At 36.9% G+C, this 15561-nt stretch overlaps 1 protein-coding gene across 4 annotated transcripts; it reads right to left on the bottom strand.

The window, feature by feature from the left end:
• Positions 1 to 184: 184 nt before the first annotated feature.
• Positions 185 to 15285, bottom strand: LOC133694658 (uncharacterized). Of its 4 annotated transcripts, XM_062116283.1 has the most exons (20): positions 13566 to 15285; positions 10351 to 10436; positions 10020 to 10164; positions 9775 to 9917; positions 9539 to 9622; positions 9053 to 9436; positions 6545 to 6596; positions 4974 to 5118; positions 4720 to 4826; positions 4361 to 4609; positions 3925 to 4172; positions 3601 to 3822; positions 3304 to 3519; positions 3149 to 3202; positions 2888 to 2953; positions 2658 to 2798; positions 2527 to 2580; positions 1786 to 1845; positions 997 to 1392; positions 185 to 898 (listed from the first exon to the last, which is right to left on the bottom strand). In XM_062116283.1, exons 1-20 carry the CDS (start codon positions 14959 to 14961, stop codon positions 731 to 733), a joined length of 4416 nt encoding a protein of 1471 aa, XP_061972267.1. In that variant the 5' UTR covers positions 14962 to 15285; the 3' UTR covers positions 185 to 730. The 4 variants fall into 4 exon arrangements, with proteins under 4 accessions (XP_061972267.1, XP_061972265.1, XP_061972268.1 ...); XM_062116281.1 differs by having other exon boundaries at positions 9775 to 10164; XM_062116284.1 differs by having other exon boundaries at positions 185 to 858; positions 9775 to 10164.
• Positions 15286 to 15561: the final 276 nt, after the last annotated feature.

Raw genomic sequence — 15561 nt, 5'->3', positions numbered from 1 at the left:
AGCCTCATTGAAAAAAAATTATAAAACTCAATCCTCACTCTATCAAAAAAATATTAAATGATAATGTTTTTTTTTTTAAAGCTAAATTTAATTATTTTTTTAAGTCTATTTCAATTAACAATATTCTGTGAGCAGGGAATAGTAATCTCCCATCCTAATAATTAATAATAACATTCCAATAAACAGTAGATGAAAAGGGGAATTTCCTTTACCACCAAATAATACACTGTTGGATTAACAGGACCTGGCACAAACCAGCAGATAATGAGTAGGTCACAATGGGAAAGATAACTTCGACGCTCCATCAAACTAGATGAGCGAAATTTCTTTTGAGAAATAATGCTGAGAATATTTACATCGACGTTACAGCGAAAGCCCAGCAGGCAACACCTTCTAATTCCTTGGATCAGGATACAAGAAGCGTTGCTTCCCAGCCAAGAGGGACAAGCATCTACTTGATGAAATATGAGCCGCTTGGAATACATGGTGCAATGGAATAGACCCTCACCTACTGTACAGTTATTCTCATGATGAATACGATGCCAACCCCTCCCAGAACATTACATCCAGCCAAGCTGCTACACAGTCCAGAAACCCATCTTAGCATCTTTCTGCCATTCTCCCTTCATAAATCAGGTAAATTTGGTAGCTCCAGGCAGAAAGCAGTTCTCCACAATAGACAGCTGTTGATTTCCAGTGGGCAAGTCTAAAATCCAGAATTGGCCCTCTTCTACCTATCATGTTCCAAGGGTTCACCAGAACAAGCATCCTGATTGATCTGCTTCTCCTTTGGAAGGCAATCAACAGGAATATAGAAATATCCTTTAGGTAATTTCTGGTTCTTCATCGATGCTTCATCTGAAGTCATTACCAACTCTTTCTCAAAAGTCTCATAATGCTGTTATTTGATTTGGTAGTGAGTATTGGTCTGAATTTATCCCTAACAGAGAAAACCTAGTGGAACAAAACAGTCAATGATGCAGAAGGAACACGCACCTTTGATTTTGAGCTCCATTCTCCCTCTTCCAAAATATTATAAGATGCAGAAGGTCTTTGAGGTATTTGCTTCCCAGCAAAAGGCATCCTCTCTGAAGGTTTTGGAGTAAATTGGTTTTGAGATGTGGAGCTGTCATCTGTCTTTTGGTCAGTGTCCATGGTCAAAGTCACCTTAATTCTGTGCTTGACAGAAATGGTGCTGTCTACTGTGACATCATCTGACCTTTGGACAGCATCACCACATGACTTGTACCCATCTGTATTCCCTTTGAGGGATGTTGTAGCTGATTCTGAACTAACATCTGTAGGGAAAAAGGGACTGCTAACAAGCACCGATGGAGCAACTTGGTCTCGTTTGCAAGCAAGCATGCTGTGTGAGCATAGAACCAACTCCCGCTGCAAAACAATTATATGTAAAAGGCACTGCTATAAAAGTATATATTCTTCAGAGAATGATTCACTTAAAACTGAAGCAGTAAGATAAAAAACAAAATGAACTTCTAGCAAATGAATGTACTGGGGTGAGTGTTACTCCAAACAATAAAAATACAATTTAGCATATTTTACTCAGTTCAAAGTGTAAATATCAAGTAAGAATGGGAAAAAACTCACCCTGAAGTCTCAACAAGGATGCAGGAGGAAGTTCGAGAGAAGTTAAAAAAATAAAGAAGCAAACACAGACTTTAAAGAACACTTTCAACATGGTATTTTCTTAGCTGACTTGCCTACATAATACTGGGTAAAAATAAAAATCACTTGCAACCACTTTGCTGTTACTGAGAAAGTTACCTTTATTTTTTCACGTCTAACAATTCTTTCACAAAGAAGACGCAATCTCTCCAGTTGACCCTATAGAAATAAATTTAAAAACAAAGTTAATTAGGTCACCGTAATTCTACCCCCAAGAATATGATTAAATCTTTCTAGTACAAATGCAAACAGAAACAAAGTATTGGCTATGAACTTCCTATAAACACAAGATGAATCCTTCACAATCAATGCACATGACATTAGGAAAAATTGCTTAATGTTTCATCAGATTGGAAAGAAGCAAAGCCATAGATTTAAATCAACATCATGAACCAGTTGCAAGAAAGTTATAATGCCAAGAAAAATAATTAAGCCACCCAGGCTTTCATAGAAAATAAGACCTCAATCACACACAAAAATAAAAAATCACTTTAAAAGAAATAATGTCATGACCAATGTAAAATGTTATAAGAAATAAGTTGACTGGTCATACGACTTAGAATTACTTTAAAAGAAACGCAATGATCTTATGCAGTACATGCCAAGAGGATAGACATGTACACAACATCTATGGCATTAAAAGTTCTCAGAAAGACATTTTTCTATTCAATTTTACAATTCAAAATAGTAGACCAGTTCCAAGGAAATAGACCACTGTAAACATACAAAAGTCATTAGCATATATAGTCGAACCAATCTTGGAACAAGAAAAATAGACCTGAGTAAGCATTAACATCCACCTGAATGAAGATTAAATGATTAATCAGAGTGCATGCTTACCCTGACTTGCCTCATGCTCTTTATCTCCTCTTCTCCATGTTTTTGAGTTCCAGTCTACATAAATCAAGCAATGCAAAATTATAAAATGACAAGCTGTCAATACTTTTTAGGTAAAAACAACAAATTCAGACCTTTGCCTTCTGCTCCAAGCTATGCTTTTCACAATATGCCATGTGCTGCATCTTGCCATTAAGTGTCTTAACATTCATGTAAAAACCCGCACTTCTAGCACAAGTTGGATGAAATGTGGTCTGACAGTGACCAGCGCTACACTGCATAAAACCATTAATATTTTATTATATGACTTGATGCTATAGAAAAGAAAAGGATAAGTTCTGAAACAATCAAAGCTGGAACTCACTTTTATGCAGACACCATGTCTATGACGGCAGACACAACAAATGTTAATCTCCTTTGCAATCGTTTCCTGGAATTACATTGCAGATGGTAGCAAATGTCAGATAAGAACAATACAAGAATGGTCATAAACATGCCTAGTCAGAAAAAAAACAAGTTAAATTAAAAATATTATATTCCATCCCAAGAAATCTTCAGAAATGCATTCAAAAACTCAATGGACTTGAAAATTTTGACAATATGGCCACCTAAAATATGCACATACCATTCCTTCAACAGGATTTACTTGTCCCCTTCTGAATGTTGGTTCAAAGACCCACTATAAGAAAAAAATAGAAAAATAATCATAATAGCATTTCAACGAAGATAAAAAAAAAAAATCATGAATTGGCCATTGAAGGGTCAAAGCAAAAAATCAACCTCTGCACAAAAGGCATGAACCCATCTACCATCAGTAGATTTCCTGAAAGCACCAGTAATACCACCACATAAACCACATTCCGCACTATTTGCCCTGTCCCAGAAATTGACAGGAGCTCCAGAGCATCTAGATGACAATAATTCTTCACATAATTCACAATGCCATGGACCATTAGATTCCTTCCCACAACGATAGCAATCCAAGTGAACCTCAACCTGTTGGCATAAAAGCTTTTGTCAACAAGAAGTAAGCAGATTGTGCACCCTTAACAGAGAAGATGGTCCATTCTAGAAAACCTTGCAGCCAGAGCAGACTAGGATGTGGTTCAGTATTGTCTCAAATCGTCTGCATATGTCACATGATCTAGGATGATCTTTAGAAAAACCTGAAACTGACTGAACAAAATCAGAGTACTTCTCTAATGAAATCCTTGGAATTGCCACCCTTGAAAGCATTTCTTTTGGACGTGGCATCAACAGAGAAGAAATGCCAGCCCTCACACTAGCAGTGTTATATTTCTGGAACCAGGTAAAAATGATAAGACAGATTACTTCATCGAATAATTGCAAGCTTTCTTTCGAAGGCAAGAAAAAAAATCCAAAAGTGAATGAAAAAATTACCTCCTGACAGGCAGATTCATCAAAGGCATCTTTCCTAAATGATGAAGACCGAGAAGAAGCTGCTGCTGCTGCAGTTGCAGCAGCTAGAACAGCCTGGGCTTCCTTGTGCCTTCTTTCTTTCCTGCCCCGCTTCTTTGCTTCTCTAACATCACAAAGATATTGGCTAACAAGCACTTCATCCCACCTTTTCCCCCTAGCTGCATCTATCTCCTGGGGTAGATGCCTGGCAACCTTAGATATTAAATTATCTGCAAGCACATTTCATCAGATAAAAAAAGGTCATGTAGATGTACATATCAATATGAAGCTGCCTTATTCTTAAATAATTTGGGATGGAATATGAGAATAGTGCAAGAACAGGAAGGTAAAAAAGAGAGCCAGCATATCACAAATAAAAAAAAAAAGGAGGAAAGATAAAGGCGAAAAAGGAAAGGACCAGTGAAGTGCTTCCTTGCAACTGCATTGCCAAGTAGCCTCTTCTGAAAATAAATAATTTCTCCTTCCACTTCATCCACCGGAGACAGTTTGAGAATTCCCAGTTTCTTAGCCTTAGCCAACTGCTCAAAATTTACTTCACTGGAATTAGAGATCAAGTCATTGCATTTTGAGTGTTTATTCTGATGATTACAGAAGACACTGGGATTGGAAGAGGCCTCCAAATGAGAGATTTCTCTGTCTTTTGAACCTGTCCAGTTAGGTTTACTCGTAATAAAATGGTAAAAGTGCTTGGAATTATAAGCAATAAAACAGAAGTACAATTCTTGACCATAAAATTCATGTTAGCGCAACTTCTACCTTCAAGTTCAGAAATTCCTTTCTGTAAAAGCATTCCAATTTGTATATGTGACAGCTTCTCATGGACACATGAATGGACATAAAAATTAGAATATTCTTCTGGTTTTCTGCAGCAAGAAATATATAATTTTGCATAAGAACTCATCAGATATTGTTAAATCAGTGTCCAATACTGAAAATAAAAACTTTTTAGAGCTTCCAAAAAGTATCAGGCGGCACAAAATTCTGCATTAAAGAGCTTTCAAAAATTTTACATGAAATTAGGGATGACTAAATTAACATCTGAATAAAGAGGAACTCCCCCATCTGTGTTAATTGAATTGCTCTTCTCTGGAATAGCTGCATGAACTGCCTTGATTTTTTCAGAAAGGCTCCCACCTGAGACATTATCTGAACTGCCTGAGCAACATAAAAATGCCAACATGTTCGCTTTCATACAGAAGGGGAAATCGGAAAATACATGAAAATTATGCCTTCTATTTTCTTTTCTTTCTTCCATTTGCTTTTGGTCATATTAACAGAAATCTCTGGCTTTTAATATCACTAAATCACATCAAGTAACTTATGAACTAAGGAGCAAACAATACTTGACAACTGAAATTAAAAAAAAAATTCTTCACATGCATATCGTCATCCATGAAGAGAGAAAGGAATAGATGAGAATGAAAACCTCACTTCCTCAATATGAGATGCATACTTGTCATCCTTCTAGAATAAAAAGAAACACTAGGGGTTTCCGATCCCTCCAGAAGGACAGCAAGCCTCCTCAAAATCCCCCCACTATCATACTCCCTAGCAAGTGAAAACAAGAGAGCACAAAATATTTAATCCCATAACAATTACCTCATGATTGATCCTAGACGATCATAAAATTCCAATCCCCCTCCCACCAAAAAGAAAAGGTGTATATCACAGATTTTCACAAGATTATAAAAAATGCCAAACCTTAAAGTATGTGCATACATAAGATTTCCTTCTCAATTTGGTACCCGCCCAAAACTCAATCAGAAAGATGAGGTCTTGCAAGAGAAATTTCCATATGAAGGGAGCCCATAACTAAGATGGTGTTAGTTAAAAAATCACCATCACATTCCATGACATTTTCACCTAATCTATATGCTTGATCCATTCCCTTGAAAGAGGAAGATGGCTGGATTTTTAAAACAAGTGCCATTGCTCTTATGTTCACCAACTTTATGAGTGAAAAAAGAAACACGATCTGATAGTAAAATTTAATTATATCCTAGACTGTCCAAACACATCCGATCAGTGCAGCATTCAAATTTAATTATATCCTTCTATTCTTTTTCTACTTCATCTCTAAGCTTCTTATGGAGGAAGGTGGAGGTTTGGGAGGAAATGGTTGTAAATTAGTTAGAAAGTATCTAGTAAGCTTCCCCAAGGCATAGAGCACCCTTTCTAGAGCAGGAATATTCTTGTTATTTTCTCACTCCAACGAAACAAATCTATGAAGGTAGTAAGGGGCCAACAAAGAAAAACATCTGCTTGGTAAAACATCATACAGCCAAAGAGGATGCTTTCCTAATTTATCAGCAGTAGCTTTACTCTAATGTTAAGACTATACCTTGTCATTGTCAAGAAAAGTAAAGAACAGGTTTAGAGAGTTGAACTCTTCTTCGAACCAACCAATTTCCAGGAAGTTAAAAAAAAAATCAACTGCCTTCTCAAGTAAAGAAAAGTAGAAAAACTCACACACAAAAGCAGTCCAAGCAAAACCAATTAACCAGGATAGGGCAACCTTCTCCAATAGATAGGGCATTGATTGGAAAAACCAAATGCAAAAGGATGATTCTGACAATCATACCTTCACTTTTAGGCAAATGCACCACTGAAGAGTCTTGAAACGCATCAGGGATCTGCGTAAATTAAAAAAAATGGTAGAAATATTGTTAAAAGAGAAAGGTAAGCAGAAAGGATTCATCTATATAAGCACTCCAAATCACCAAATGGTGAGTAGAACCTAAAAGCAGAAGGAACGAATAGAACATAAAGGCAGACACATTGGATCTCAGTACAAATTTACAAATAGCAGTAACTCCCACTACTGTATAAGATAACCGCACCCTGCTTCTTCCCACTCCTTCCAAGATGATATCTTAAAGCAGATAAGTGATTCAGAAAAGGAAAATGACAAATGATACCATAATCACCCTCTCCCAGTCCAGCATAAAATAAAACTCACTGCTTGCTCTTATTGCAATCATTACAAAACCTTCTGAAAGTTGCACATTTAACATGTCTAATGAATGGACAAGGCACCAACTCTATGTCCAACAAACCTCAGATGAGAAACCAGGAAATGTCCATAAAACAACATAATGGTTCTTCGAGAGGATTTCACTACCCAAACTTCTTTCGACACAACACAGCATTGAACACTTCAATTGCTACATGTTTTTTTTCCTTCTGACAAACAAACTTTTTTGCGTGCATATTTTGATGCTAAAATAATTCACAATTTAAATTTAGCAATTCTTACTCTTTTTCTATTTGCATATCAAAAGTGTGATGACAGCGTGTTCATAAGTTCTACACTGTTCAAAAGTGTGAATATCATCTATATTTTTGCAAATACAGCTGAATATATGGATGCTTAAGCAATCCGAACAACATATGCACAGGTCACAGCTGCCTTGGCTCACAAATGATAAGTTGAACAATTTGGGCAGAAACAATAAATAGACAAAAGAATGTATGCAGTCTAGCAAAACAAATTGCTGAGCAATCAATAACTAGGAAATGAAAAAATAAGCATAAACTATCAGTAGAAAAGAAATAACTTCAGTCCCTAACACCACGCCATAAAATGATAAATGGAAGACATAGAAAAGCTAATATTTTATAGAAATGAACTACAAATGGCAGGTGCCTCTGGCATCAGTTTTGCAATTGTACACAAGCATACACTGTTAATAGGAGAAAAAATCTAACTACAGGCAGATGAAAACTACAATCTATTATTCATACCTTCAACAAATACAAGTAATCAAAAATATAAAAATAAACACTACACGTTTAAGCATACAAAAATTGAAAGGAGGATAGTGCTGATGTGTGATAGCTTCTGCATTCTGCCTCATACACGAAGGAAAAAATCGAGTTCACAGGTGCAATCAACAATGTAGCAGTCACCAAACAAGATTGCTGCAAGGGCCATATGGAAAGTCAATTTTGTTCTCAATCGCTATGCTACAGATGTTTTGGAGGTGTTTCCTAACAATATTTCAGAGAGACTGAGGAGCTTTAGTATTTTATCTTGGTATTTTTGTGTTTCAGATTCTCTTTCTGCTTTGGGGAAATTCTCATCCACCATCTCTCTAAATTTCCCCTTCTTTTTCAACAAAAAGTTTTTTCTATATAACAATGTTCTGGATTACCTAATATTTTGAATAAACAAAAAAACAAGTCACTTGAAAAGAAATATAAAAAGCATGACATGAAAAACAAACACTCTTCAAGGTTCTTCTCAGAGCCTTATAGCATAGGTAGATGAGAAGATTTCAGGAGGATGGAGGATGAGGTTCTTAAGAAGGAAGATAACTTGCAAAAAAGAGTTGGCAGAAACCAACTTTCCAAAGACATAATAAATCATATACCTAAAAATAGAATATTCATAATACAGACATCAAAATTAATATCTATACCATTGATTAGGAAAAACAATTACAAGAAACAGATGCTACCAGAGTTTTCTTTTTCCTTCCAAATCAATGTGGTAAACACAGAGAAATTTCATTTAAGCAATGGAAAAAACATGTGGTGGTCATATCATCCTTGTTATGCAAAGTATTATTTGTATTATAACAAGAACAAGTTAACTTAAAAGAATATAATCAGGATACTTTGAGAAAGGATGGCCTACCGTTAAGAATGAGTTACAGTAAGAGAAAAACTGGAGGAGAATCAAAACACAAAGGAAACCACTCCTTAACATCTTCACCACATTCGCATACACAACTGCCAAATTAGAGATCTTTTCCGATACTTTTGTTGTGTGACACGAAGGTAAACTAAGGCAAACAGGAGAACCTAAATAGCACTACAGATATGAACTGTTTAAGGGAAAACAACGGGACCAGAGAAAGGAAAGACATCAGAAAATTGAACTAGAAAATATGCAGAAAAGGAAAAGGCTTACTAATTCAAGTAGTTAATTAAAAACAAGCACAAAAAGAAATTCCAAATATAAATTAGCTCCTAATCACAAAGCAAGTCACATCTTCAGATGGTGACTCAAAACAGACAAAACAAATCAATTAACCTCCTCCTATAAGAATCTTTGTAGCAAATAATTACAGTGCGATAGGACTACCTTTTCAGATACATCAGGGAAGGATGCTTCACTAGATTTTTCAGGTTCTTCACCTCTCAGTTGACTGACAACTTTCATATCTTCCATTAGCATACTGTTGTCACTAAAATCCTCGTGTGAGCAAATTACTCCATTATCCCTCAAAACTCTAATGTTACTTTTGGTTCTTCTCCGAGGGGGAACTGATTTAACAGCAACAGCATCTGTAATATCAGTCTCAGATATAGTTATACCATCAGAATGGTCTGCTGTTACAATCTCAGCCTTTGGGAAAATCATGGATTTTAGTTTAACTTTCAAATATTTACGTTGACTGGCCACGTAAACATGATTCTGAAACCACTTGACTAATTTGGACTGAAAATCAGGGACCAAATTAACTTCCTGCAGAGAAAAGGTCAAGATGCAAAAAGTCAGCAATGATTAATGATGAACACTTGATTCAGAAAATGAACAGAAAGTGAAATTCATGGTCCAGTGCATTACAGCCAATGTTGAATTTATCAAATCAGGTGACGTGCCGATTTCCATTGCCAACTCTTCAGCATTGACTTTTCCTTGGTCAATTAACTACACCATTAAAATTTCCAAAGAGGTCAAATAAAACAATAAGAGGAAAATAACCAAAGAGAAACACTACATGGATGCATGTATGTAATACCTATATATCTCAAAAGTCAAAACCCATGCAAAAAGCATGAAAACTTAAGTTTTTTCAGTACCTTCTTCAAAATCAGCAAAAGATTTCGGGAGTCGGTGCTAGCACCCTCATAGCCACCTCTCTCAAATATCCCTATATCAATGAGTTTGTCCACATCCCCAGATTCTGACAAAGGTTCAGCATTTGATCTGGAATCAAACAATCCTATTTCCCATAACTCACCATCACCAGGTTTACCAGAATTAGTATCAGAAGTTTCTGTGTGGACTGCAAGTTTGTCTCCATTTTGGCCAATATTTAACTTACGCTGTTTGTCCATTTGCAACATTGATGGATTATGGCTGGCAACAGAGCAGTCATGGCTGGCAGACACAAAAGCCTCTCCTAATTGATGGGTATCCCTATCATTAGGGAGTTCAGTGTGCTTTGAGCAAAAGGCTCGTAATTCAACCTGTTGACATATACAGTAAAGAAATTTAGAGAAGATGTCTGACAAGATGTCATAGCATAAAGTCAATAAAGTTCTTGTAGCACTGGTGGTTATGGTGATGGTAACCGTAGTTGTTGTAGTAACATTAGTACGAAAATAGTTCGCACATTATATCTTCAGTGTGATGAAGAGAGAAAAAAGGCTTACATTATCAGTACCATATTTCCCCCAGACCTCCATCCTATGTCTTGCTTCCCTTGCACATATAGGATGGAAAGCAGTTCTACAAGTTCCTGAATAAACCACATGAACAGAAAGGCATTACCAGAAAAGCTAAACGTGCTAAAGCTAAATGAGACACAAGGTAACAGTGCTAAAGCCAAACGAGACAGATGGTAACAGTGCTAAAGGTAACATTATACGACTTATTGATTAATGTATTTCAAAAATAGCTTTGGAAACGAGAAAAGCTGCAGCTATCAGTGCAAGAATGGGCAAGTTAGAGACCTGAAAACTAAGGACATAACATTGGCTCATCAGAGAGAGAAGCAAAATGAGCACAAGTGACAATTGCATGAAATGACTTCAACGTTATATTGTTAAGTGATCTCAAAGATTCCAGAGCAAGCAAGTATATCTTTGAGTGATCTCAAAGATCCCACAGCAAGCAACCCTCAGCAATCAAAATGCCCCCATTGGGTGCAGTTAAAGCATATTATGACAGCTTTGTTTCCCCTCAGTTTTCTACTTCACACCATAATGCAGATTTATCATCGTTCTTGAAGGAAAAAGCAAACTCATCCTTCCAAGACTAAGACAAGACACTGGCGAATGTAACAACTAAATTAAGAATATTACACACTACAGGTAAGTGAACAGCCACAGTAAACCATCTGTGGTCTCCATTATGAACCAGGTGCTTGTGCAAGATCTGCTTTCAATTCTAGTGGTGAAGTAACCATAATCAGAGGTCTAATCACTTAGATATTAAGAATAATGGGACTCTGACAAACACATACGTACTTTTACAAGAGCACTCACACATAGAGGGGACAGATAAAGAGCAGTACTAAAAGGGCCGCTGGAAACTAACTAGGAACAGAAGAACAGCAAGCAGCAGGGCCCTTAGTGGTTTACAAGAGAGCCAAATCCACACCAACCCTTACTAAGAATAATGGCAACTAATGCCAAAGGCTTTAAAAAAGATTTGAGGATAAAATACCACAAGGAATAAAATAGGAATGGTGGCTGGTAAAATAAGTATAGGGAGATAATATAATGAGACATCCAGCATATCTTAGCAATGCAACAGCCATAATAGCCAAGAATTTTTAGGTAAACTCTCAGGCTAAAAACTGCCAAAGGAAGAGGGAGCAGCATCCAAGACTAGCACAACAATGTTAGCAGTCATCATCTCGATTGGAAAAAGGTGAAAGGACCATGGAGAATTGACTCAAGAGTAGAATCAGGAACAAAGAACAAGCCCCACATTTTGTCCTGACAAAAGCCATTACACAGAGTCCAAATCTCAGGGTGTAAAATAGCAGCAACACCAGCTAAAAACCTTAGCAAGGCCCATGAAACAGAAGTTTCCATAACTTGGTACATACTAAAAAAACTTGACCACCAGAGAGCAAGATCCTAACAGACATTGACCACCAGAGAGCAAGATCCTAACAGACATTCATTAAAATAACCGGGGCAAGAAAGTAAATTCATAAGCCAAACCTAATCACAGCTAGAGATACAAACATCACCAAACATGAACCAGTGCTAAATACATCACCAAACATTTTACATAGCAAGTCCTCAATGCACCCAATCAGTGTGTTCTCTGTTAAGAAAATGCAGAAACAGGTCTATTAAAAGTATTAGACTTTAGACCAAGCCCTCGACCTTGTTTTTGCAAAAGTGTCAAAAAGAACTGTGTTAGAGCACACCAACAGACTTCATCACATATGAAAATAACTAATGTCATTAAAAATGATTAGATTAATTGACTTCGCTTACAATTAAACAAGATTCATGTGATCTTCCAGATTGTGCCGATCATTACGTAAATTGTGGTAATAATGTGGGATGTTCACCTAACAGAAATATTTTTATTAATTAATTAATTTTATTGATCAAAATTTAACATGTGATCCAGCATTCAGCAAAAATGTAACTGCAATCAGTAGGCATTTGCATACAGGAAAGAAAGATTCACAAGAGACTAAATTCTAAGATTTCAAGCAATATTGAAGTTGGGCCTATTAATGTCAGATTTCCATAAGTGTGAGATATTTTATGTTTTTTTTTTTTTTTTGAAAGTCACATTGCCAGAAACAAAACATTCCTGAAAAGCAAGCATTCCCATCAAAGAATGCACGAGTTACTTTCCTGGTAATCTTACAGTCCTGCAAATGGCATCTTTTGCATCCTTCTACAAAGCATTAAACTGTTTCAACCCCAATCCCTCTCCAATCTCCTCCCAGCCTCATGAATATGCAACAACAACAACCATGCCTCAATCCCAAATTATTTTGGGATGGCTAAATGGATCCTTTTGTGCCATTCCGCATGATCATACACCAAATTGTCCCATGAATCCAGTTTGAAAACCAAAATATTGGATAAAGTAGCCAGGCTTTAAAGGTAAGTGAGTTAAACAGTGTATGAAGTCATGAATCAACAACCTGATTGCACGTCCAAGGAGAAAGAAGCAAAAGATTGAGAAATTTACTTTGATGACACCATATGATTCAGTTCAGGAGCAAATCACAATTTAAACAAGCCTATCAAACGTGAAAATCATCAACTTGACTTGACAAAATAACAATAAAAGGACATTGTCTTTTGCGTACAAGAAAAATAAGTGAGATCAACAGTGCTATCACAAATAAAAGGAAACTGATTCAATATCAATAATCATTATATATTTTTATAACAAGGGGCATAAATTATCTGTCTTGACTGTTGTTAAATTTCATTTTCATTCCAATAATAACTTGAGCTATAAAATTCAAAAGGAATTCATTCAATGTTGGAGAGACATTATCTCTTATTGATTACTATGATTGTATCCATCCCTTTAAGAAAGAAATATGGTGCACCATTCTATGATTTAGTCCAGGAAGAAAAAACCGGGAGAATATGAGATGCAAATGATCATAGACACATAATCGTTGAGAAATATAAACCAATTATAAGACAAGAAAAAAATAACACTTCTCATCATTCTTTGATTCAATAAAAGACAAATACAATGTAGATTAAAGAACAAAAAGGCATTTGCACAATATAACAATATGACTTGTAAGCTGCATTAGACACTGGTTCTGCTGCCAAACAGGCAAAAGTTGCGATAGACACCAACCCAGTGTACCAGAGGACAATAATAAATGCATAATGTCATAAAATAATGGAGCAACAAAACATACCATGACTGCACCGAACACAGGTACCACACTTCACCTTGCATACATTACACACTAATTTTCTTCGGGTTTCCTTAATTCCACTCACATTCATAATTGGCTCCATCTTTGCTAAGTCCTCTATATAGACCTCAGGCGTCCACTGGGAACAAAACAAGTGCACAAAATCCAGAACAGGCTTACCATTGTCTACATCAACAGGTTTCAAAGCACCACCCTGCTTCGGACAAAGTACACAAGACTGCTTCGCTAAATCACTGCCATCACTCTTCTGCCTGCACCAGGAACACAACCACGACTCGTTTACATCTCCTTGCACACCGTAACACTTAAGATGAACTGCAACCTTGCAAGAAGAGCAAACAATCAACCGGTTTGAATCATTACCCATCTCGCTCTTGCAGCAAAAATCACATAATGACAAGTTTCCTTCACAAGGACAACCAACCAAAACCTTCTCCAACCCTGCATCACTGCCTAAAAGTTTCCGCTTCTTGGAAGGCTTTTCAGAGGTCAATATATCCCTATTTCTACAACCTAAAAGCCACTCTACACTGCTAGACAAATCAGAAACAGAGCACGTCTTTGCTTTCTCCTGGGGAAAACACACAGCTCCATCACTTTGAGTCACAACGTCGATTTCCATTAACTGCTCATCCTCTTGATTGACTTCGTCTTTCAAGACGAGTCCATTTCCATTTCCATTTCCACCCATACAATCCATTTCAAAGTTACCATTTGCATTCTCCACATTGGCCCTTGTGTCAGTTTGTTCATTAGTCTCGCTTTCTTCAAACTTCCCATTCACATTTTCCCCAGTTTTCACATTTGTCACAATGGTCTCGATTCTCTCAATTTTCTCATTTCCAATATATGGAATGTAAAAACACTTACTATAACCTAAAGAATTAAATAAAGAAGATAACTCAAACAAATCATCAATATCAGGCAATGTCAATTCCCTAAAGTAATCTTCAGTCTCAACCCAAATATTCCCTCTTTTAGACCCGTCACTTGCCCGCGAAGAAGACTTCTTATCCGCTCCAGAATGAGACCTTTTATGTCTCTTTGTACTCCCATTTGATTGCCTCAACAAACTAGCCAACCTGCTTGGCAAAGTAGACGCACTTGGAAAACTCGAAACACCAGAACCAGACGCATTCCCTGCAGCATCAAATGGCGAGCGCACACTTAAGACCTTGTGAGCTTGGGAGAAGAAATCAACCTCGAGTGGATTCGATTTCTTTACTTTTGGTTGAGGTATTTCAGACTCCTTCATGAGGGAATTGGATGCCGGAACCCTAGAAATTGGACGGCAAGACCTCTCGCCAGTGCCGCAACCTCCGTCAGGACCCCTACCCATCATCTTCTTTCGCCGGTGGCATCGGCCTTCGGTCATACCCGACACCAGACACAACAACCTTCTTTACCACCGTCGCGTTCCATCACAAAACCACCCTAACCCTAATTTGGCCTCTAGTGAGGCTAATACTTCACGTGCGTAGAGACATGTAGAGATACAGAAGGATAAAGAATTTAGCGGCTAGGTTTAGGGTTTCAGTTAGTCAGGTTCGTGAAGTTGGAGATCCGTTTTGTTTTTTTTTGTTTTTTTAATATCCAAGTGGTTTTTGTTTTTTTTATTTTTTCTGGATTTCGCTGTCGAAGAGAGAAGAGAGAGAAAGAGCGATTAGCTTTTTTGCAGGCGAGAGAGGACTGTCAGTTCTGGGTGTAGATATTTTTATAGTGGGTTACAATACTATGGAGTGACGCGATAAAGTTGTACCAGTGTGGCTGCTGGAATGATCCACGTGGCATCGTGTTATATGTTAGTGTGGACAAACGTCTGTGACCAATAACAGTTTTGTGGTTTCTTTTTTATAATAATTTCATATCCGTTCTTTATTTTTAGAAGGATTCCTCCATTTAACTTTTGGAATGAAGTTTGATAAACCACGGTATCTGTTCAGTAGCTGAAAAATAGTTTTTTTTTTAATCAATT

The sequence above is a fragment of the Populus nigra genome, chromosome 5, assembly GCF_951802175.1.
Source record: "Populus nigra chromosome 5, ddPopNigr1.1, whole genome shotgun sequence".
In the NCBI taxonomy this organism is placed as follows: Eukaryota; Viridiplantae; Streptophyta; class Magnoliopsida; order Malpighiales; family Salicaceae; genus Populus; species Populus nigra.
This window is presented reverse-complemented; position numbering and strand designations above follow the sequence as displayed.